Raw genomic sequence first — 6,806 nt, 5'->3', positions numbered from 1 at the left:
TCAACCCAAGCGTGGTAGCTAACCAAAACACCCAAGAAAGTCACCGCAGTTGTCAAAACGTGTCCATCCTCGTGGGATTCGACCCTTACCTCCATTATACTAATCAGTAGAAATGGGTTGAGGAAACTTGTTTGAAGCCAGGTCCCGGTTGTCGTACCAACGACTCAGCTGGGTCGGGATCTCTTCCTGATCAGTTGGATACACTCTAAATTACATACGAAAAACTAGGGAAAGAACCAAAAGAAGACACTTCAATGATACATGCATACATGATGGAGGCGACACCATTTTCGTGCCATTGTCGAACCGGGCACCGAAGAATGGCCCATCGCGATTGGAGGATACAAAAAGCACGCTCAACGTCCTTCCTAGCACTCTCTTGTTTGGCTGCAAAATAGGATTGTTTCGGCCCAACCGGCTGCCGGATCGTCTTGACAAACACGGGCCAACGAGGGTATATCCCATCGGCTAAGTAGTATGCCCTGTTGTACTGCGACCCGTTGGCCATGAATCTGACCGTCGGACCCTCACCCCGACACTCATCATTGAAGAGATGAGACGAATCTAGTACGTTGATGTCGTTGGTCGACCCTGCGACACCAAAATAGGCATGCCAGATTCGCAGTCGGTAGTCAGCAACAGCTTCCAGTATCATTGTTGGGTGTCTTCCTTTGAATCCAGATGTGAACTGCCCCTTCCAAGCAACCGGGCAGTTCCTCCACTCCCAGTGCATGCAATCGATGCTGCCCATCATCCCCGGAAAATTATGCACTCGCCCGTGCATATCTATCAATCTCTGGCACTCATCGGCATTTGGCTTCCGTAGATACTCCGGACCGAAGATGGCCTGGATACAATTACAAAACTGCCTCAGCGCCGTCAGAGCAGTTGTTTCACCCAACTGTAGGTATTTGTTGAACATATCAGCGGGTCCGGCATAGCAGTACACGGTTCTGATATGTCGACAACCCGGGTCAGCCGCTAGCATCATTGCGCAATGTGAAGCACCTGTACTGCTGCGCCAATGTATTCGCTATATGGATGAATAGCCGTTGCGACATTCTGAAGCGGCGACGGAAAATCTCTGCTGGATAACGGGGGTTATCGCCAAAGTAGTCTTCTATCTAACCGCTGGTGTGCCCCGACATGGTCACGCCAGATGGTCCGCCGATGATAGAACGGGCGAACGAATGCCGCCGCCGCCACAAATCTCAACAGTTGTTAAAGGAAACATAAATGAAACTACAAAATTACCAAATTCATTGACACATTCACACTCTCATTAAACATGTGCACCTCCGGCCACCGGCTCCAAGTCGGAGCCGAGTGTGGTGCCCGGGGAAGCGTTAAAAATCAAACCTCATTCTTGAGCTTGAACAAGAAGAATAGGATGAATCAAGGGGTCTGCACGTTAGACTTATTTTCATCGGAAGACGGCCGGTTCTCGGAGTCTGACTGCCGGACCTCCTCGACCATTCTAACGACGTCATGCATAGTGGGGCGCATGTCCGGCACCTTTGCAACGCAGGCCATGGCAATCTGCAGCATCTGCACCATCTCTTCCTCAATGTTCTGAAACCTCATGAGCTCAACGTCAAAGACCTCGGCCGTCCACTCCTCCCGGACGACTGACTGGACCCACCGGGGGAGATCAACGATGTCGTCCCGTGTGGGAGACTGGATCGGCTGCTTCCCCGTCAGCATCTCTAGTAGGATCACTCCAAAGCTGTACACATCCGATTTGTGAGTGTGCTTCCGCGTCTCGATGATCTCCGGCGCCCGGTACCCCGCCTGACGCGACGCAGTAGCCGGGTAGTTCATAAGAGGGGCGAGGCCAAAATCGGACACGCAACCATCGAGATCTTGGTTGAGGAGGACATTTGAGGACTTGATGTTTCCATGAGTGAATTTCGCACCACCAGCGGCATGTGCGTGCGCTATCCCTCTCGCAGCGCCGAGGGTTATCTTCACTCTTGAATCCCAATCCAGTGGAGCTCTCCCAGAAGCCACATTTCCTGTTTTTATAGGAATAGCAAAAGCAGACAATGAGAAAAAGGGTGTATCTAAGTTTACTTCTTATTGTCAAAACTGTGAGAACTCTTGCACTGATCAAATTTGAGAGAGGGAGAGAGAGATTACCATGCAATAGACTTGCCAAGCTACCATTGGGATAGTAATCATAGACCAAGAGCTTTTCATCCTTGGAGTAATAGTAAGCGCGTAAAGGGACGATATTCGGGTGCTGTCCGACTCTCCCAACTACTTCCATTTGCTGTTCGAAGTCTTTCTTCCCGACGATGACCTCTTTGAGTCTCTTCACAACAACGGTAGTCGACTCCTCCAGCACTGCCTTGTACGCAGTCCCAAAGCTACCCTTCCCTAGCACTTCGGCCGATGCCCTCAACAAATCCTCGAGATCAAAGTTATACGAGCACCCTTCAAAGAAAACTAGTTTGTTTTTCTCGGGTTCTTGCACCCCGCTGCCAAACTCTTCACTTGGTTTCTCGGGTCTCCCGACACCCGAAGACTTGATCTTGGGAGCAGCGCCTTCTTCTCTCTGCTTCCTCTTGCAGCAGCAGAGGAATGAAATGAGAGCCACGAGAAATAGCAGCACTGCACCTCCAACTGCAATAGCAATTATAGCTCCCAGCGAGAGTTTCTTCGTGGGGGCTTGTCTCCCCGTAGGCGGAGATGGAGCAGTGGGGCCAGGAGAAGGTGGAGAAATAGGGGAGCAAGGATTGAGAGGCAGTCCACATAGAGTGTTTCCAATGAACGTAGAATTCGGAAAGTTATTTAAAGAAGAAGGAATGCTACCATTTAGTCGGTTGTAGCTTAGGTTGAGACGCTTGAGATGTGGGAGGTCAATATCGGGAATAGGCCCCGAGAGTGAATTGTTTTGGAGGCTCAATGCTGTAAGATGTGTCAGGTTCTGAAACGTTAGTGGAATGCTTCCAGTCAATGAATTGAATGAAAGATCCAAAACTGCGAGCCGGGGAGGGAGCAAAGATGGGATTTCGCCAGAGAAGTTGTTGTTTTGGAGGAAGATATAGCGGAGGGAAGGGAGCGAAAGGATATCAGAGGGAAGGCTACCACTAAGGCGATTGGAACGGAAGCTTAGAACCATCAAGCCATCGAGCTTCCCGATAGTGTCTGAGGGAATTGGACCAGTAAGTCCAATGCCTGGAAGGCGTAGACCAACCACACTATTTCCATCTGCGCTGCAATTGACTCCTGTCCACGATGTGCAGATAGGAGAACCAGCATTCCAGTTGAGTTTCCGGCCATGAGGTACGGCTGTAGAGAATGCCAAAAGGGCTTGACTGTCTGAGCTCAAGTCTCCCCATGCCGCGGGAAAAAGAGCCACAAAGATCAAGAGATTACATAGCATTACATGGGAAGAGCAGCACTTCATTAGAAAATTCACCCAAGCATTCAAACAGTCCGAGCAACGAAGTTTTCCTGAAAGTAAAGCAAAATTAGTTTGTGAAGTAAAGACAAAAGTAAGAAAAACTACAGTCAATCCAAACTATAAACTTTAAGCAGCTCGTTGATGAATAAAGAAACTAAAAGAAGACGAGAAAACCCCTTTTCTGCACGAAAGGCAGTGCAATAGTATCAAAGATTACAGTTATAAACACTAAGTTTCAAGGAAATCGAAGAGTCACAATGACGATCACATCTTTCTTAAAAAAGGAAGCATCTCATATGATGTGGCACTTTCAACTCGAGACATTATTACGTTAATGCAGTGACAAAAAGACAAGGCTGTCTGCTAGAGGCAAAACTCACAAAGCACACATGGTTTAATAAAGTAAGAATGTTTTAAATTCCTCATTGTGGCCAAGATGGTTTTAAAAAACTCCCCTTTGGCTACCTAAAAAGACCATTTGGTGCTAGAATCCGAGGTATCCATCACACTCAACACATCAAAGGCGAAGCATGCTGTTGACAACACATCTCTATAAAAGAAGAAGTTGTGGAAGAGCTGAAAATGAACCCAAGCACCAAAAGGGAGAAAAAGGTGTGGCAACAAAAAGGCAAAGGCATGCAGTCTTTTTCCAACAGTCTTGTAGCTGACTCATAGTAATTTAACAAGCTTATTCAGTAAGAAAGTGGATTAGCAACTGCAGCTAGTGCTCAGAAAAGGAAGAGGAAAGGGGGAAAAAGCAGACTTAATCATTAACCAAATTTTTACATGTACATTAATGTGTATCAGTAAGTTCACAGTCTAAAACAACAAAATTCAACTTCCCCATTTACATGCATCAATATCCATGTTTGGTAGGGGTGATAACTCATCTAGGGATGGAAATCCATGAACAAAAATGTCAGTTTTGTTCATGGATTTCCATCCCTAGATGAGTTATCACCCCTATCAAACATGGCCTTAATTTGAAGCATGATACCACAAACAAGATATGCAGAGTTTCTGTAGAGTTGAGAGATCTGCACTGGCAAGGTTTAAATCTCACACACACAGAGAAGGAGAAAGCAGAACAAAAGGAAGAAAGGCATGAAAACAGAATCCTAGAGATTATTCTTGAAGAGAATTACAGAGTAAAAAAAGGAGCTTTATAGGTTAGTTGTTAAACAATGTAGTCCCATTTTATTTACAAAACAGTAATTCTAAGATTTGTGAATTGCAATTGACATGGAGGGAGGCTTCTGTTGCATCAAATGTAGCAAAAAAATTGACTTATTCAGTAATTATTTAAGCAAAATAGAACTAACATAACAACCTCTGAAGCAAGTACAAGTCTCTCTGACTCAGATCTGCCACTGAACATTCTTGCCTACAACTAACCAAATTGGCAATAAACACACACAGAGCTAGAGAGAAGGGTTTTGCACGACTACCTCGAAGCATGCCGAGGAGCCCAGAAAATTCTAAATTCTCCAGCCAAGAATGTTGAAAGAGGGGTGCCTTTTTATTCAAGAATGCTGGACTTGGGAGTAAAAATCTGATCTTTTTCTTCCAAACTTCAAATGGGGGCTGAGAGTGAAGTGGAGCTCACATAATAAGCCTGGCTGAAGCAGCAGCATTTGCAACTGCCAACAATTCACACCATGAATTGGTGAATTCTAAGATCTGGGAGCGTAAATGTAGCAAGAAATTATTTTTAGCACAAGTTTGAGCAGGGAATTTTTTGGGGTTCTTGATAGTGAGCTGGAAACTGGAAAATGGACAGGTAAGAATTGAAGAGGGGGAGAGAGAGAGTGTTCTCTGAGGTGGTCAGGTGGGCAAGAGTTAAGTGAGTGAAGTTGATTCACCTCAACCACTTTAGAGTGAGGTGGGGTGGGAGGAGGAAGAGAGGAGATGGAATGAAGTTGGTGAAGGGTAGGATGGGGTTTTACTGTTTGTGTGTGAGTGTGTGACTGTGTTTTTGTGTGTGTGTGTGTGTGTGTGTGTGTGTGTGAGAGAGAGAGAGAGAGAGAGAGAGAGTTTTCAGCTGAAAATTGATAAATTAATTTTGGACAGCGTAAAAGAGTAAAGCCATGATCTATCTGTCAAATAATTTACACTATTTTGGATCTGCAGTATATTTCGATTGTTATTACCTTCACTACAAATATTTTGGAAACATAAATTGGTTGGGCTTAAATCATACAATTAATTAGATACTACTATTTTTGTTCCGTAGTAGTGAAGAAATTTTTTTTTCTGATACAGAAATTAAGAAAAGGGTGTGTATGTATTAAATAAAAAGATAATAAAGTAGCAAAAATAAAAAAATAGACATAAAAAGGTAAGAGAGAGCGAAAAATAAGTGAGAAAATATATGTTGACTTTTACTAAAAAGGAATATGACCCCACTACTATAGAACGTACCAAAATGGCAAAATGACTCCACTACTATGGAGCGAATGAAGTATTAACTTTTCTTATCTATTTTATCATCTTTTCACATAACTTACTAAATAAAAAATTTATTTTTCTAATTCTCATATTCATTATATATATTAATCCTATATTACTTTATTCGGGACGGATGGTTCATGTAGTCTAACTTAAATATACTCCTATGTAAATAATATGATCAAATAATAGTAGTGTTTTTTTAAAAAAATATGTAAGCTAATACTAATATTTTATGGATATCCAATCATACTATACATAATTAAGAATTAGGGGAAGGTACATATATACTTGAATAGCTTTGAAGGTAGAAAGTTTATACTGTATTGATAATACTATCATTTTAAAATTTTGGTATTTTTTTTGTGAAATAAGCTTCAAATTATTGTAAAAACTAAAGGTCCTATATTTCAAATGTTGACAATAGGGATTGTTAGACAGAATATATGGTCAACGCCATGAGATACTCAAATGATTTATACTACTATATCATACTCCGTATTTAATTTTAGTTATTTAATTATCTTTATTTTTTTTGTTACAGACATTCATGCATATTCCTACAATATCTTAATTTTACCCAAAATTAATCTATCTATATGGTAATAGTATAAATTTTCTTTAACTCAACTAAAACACTTTTATTAAAAATTTAGACAAATAGATATTCATAAAGGTGTTTGTTAGGTATAAAGTGACAAATAAATTAAAAATATATGTTGACTGTGATATGAGTGGTCGCATTAAAATAAAATAACTTAATCGTGCTGCATATTGCATGGAAAATGACGTTTGTATTTATTTGATTTTGCGGGGACTTATATATTAATCCCAAATATTTTGCTGTATATCCTTTTAATCATTTGGCATGTAGTATTATTCTTTTATCATTGGGATAATATTAAAATTTAATAAATGACCTCCTTTTTTTTATTGCTTTCTCGGTAGC

General features: G+C 41.9%; 2 protein-coding genes across 3 annotated transcripts; both read right to left on the bottom strand.

Annotated features, from left to right (window-relative positions):
• Window positions 1-205: 205 nt before the first annotated feature.
• Window positions 206-991, bottom strand: LOC125199683. The gene has a single exon (XM_048097621.1). It carries the CDS (start codon window positions 989-991, stop codon window positions 206-208), a length of 786 nt encoding a protein of 261 aa, XP_047953578.1.
• A 246-nt stretch (window positions 992-1,237) lies between these two features.
• On the bottom strand, window positions 1,238-5,326 carry LOC125199684 (probable inactive receptor kinase At5g58300). Of its 2 annotated transcripts, none has more exons than XM_048097622.1 (3): window positions 4,855-5,326; window positions 2,140-3,459; window positions 1,238-2,015 (listed from the first exon to the last, which is right to left on the bottom strand). In XM_048097622.1, exons 1-3 carry the CDS (start codon window positions 4,865-4,867, stop codon window positions 1,396-1,398), a joined length of 1,953 nt encoding a protein of 650 aa, XP_047953579.1. In that variant the 5' UTR covers window positions 4,868-5,326; the 3' UTR covers window positions 1,238-1,395. The 2 variants fall into 2 exon arrangements, with proteins under 2 accessions (XP_047953579.1, XP_047953580.1); XM_048097623.1 differs by having other exon boundaries at window positions 4,858-5,326.
• Window positions 5,327-6,806: the final 1,480 nt, after the last annotated feature.

The sequence above is a fragment of the Salvia hispanica genome, unplaced genomic scaffold, assembly GCF_023119035.1.
Source record: "Salvia hispanica cultivar TCC Black 2014 unplaced genomic scaffold, UniMelb_Shisp_WGS_1.0 HiC_scaffold_629, whole genome shotgun sequence".
Classification (NCBI taxonomy): Eukaryota; Viridiplantae; Streptophyta; class Magnoliopsida; order Lamiales; family Lamiaceae; genus Salvia; species Salvia hispanica.
This window is presented reverse-complemented; position numbering and strand designations above follow the sequence as displayed.

Bases quoted from the DNA above. Each gene is read 5' to 3' on its own strand.
- LOC125199683 (XM_048097621.1), bottom strand. From the start codon at position 991: ATGATGCTAGCGGCTGACCCGGGTTGTCGACATATCAGAACCGTGTAC.
- LOC125199684 (XM_048097622.1), bottom strand. The intron at 2,016-2,139 runs GTAATCTCTCTC...CTATAAAAACAG, and splicing joins CTTGGCAAGTCTATTGCATG to GAAATGTGGCTTCTGGGAGA.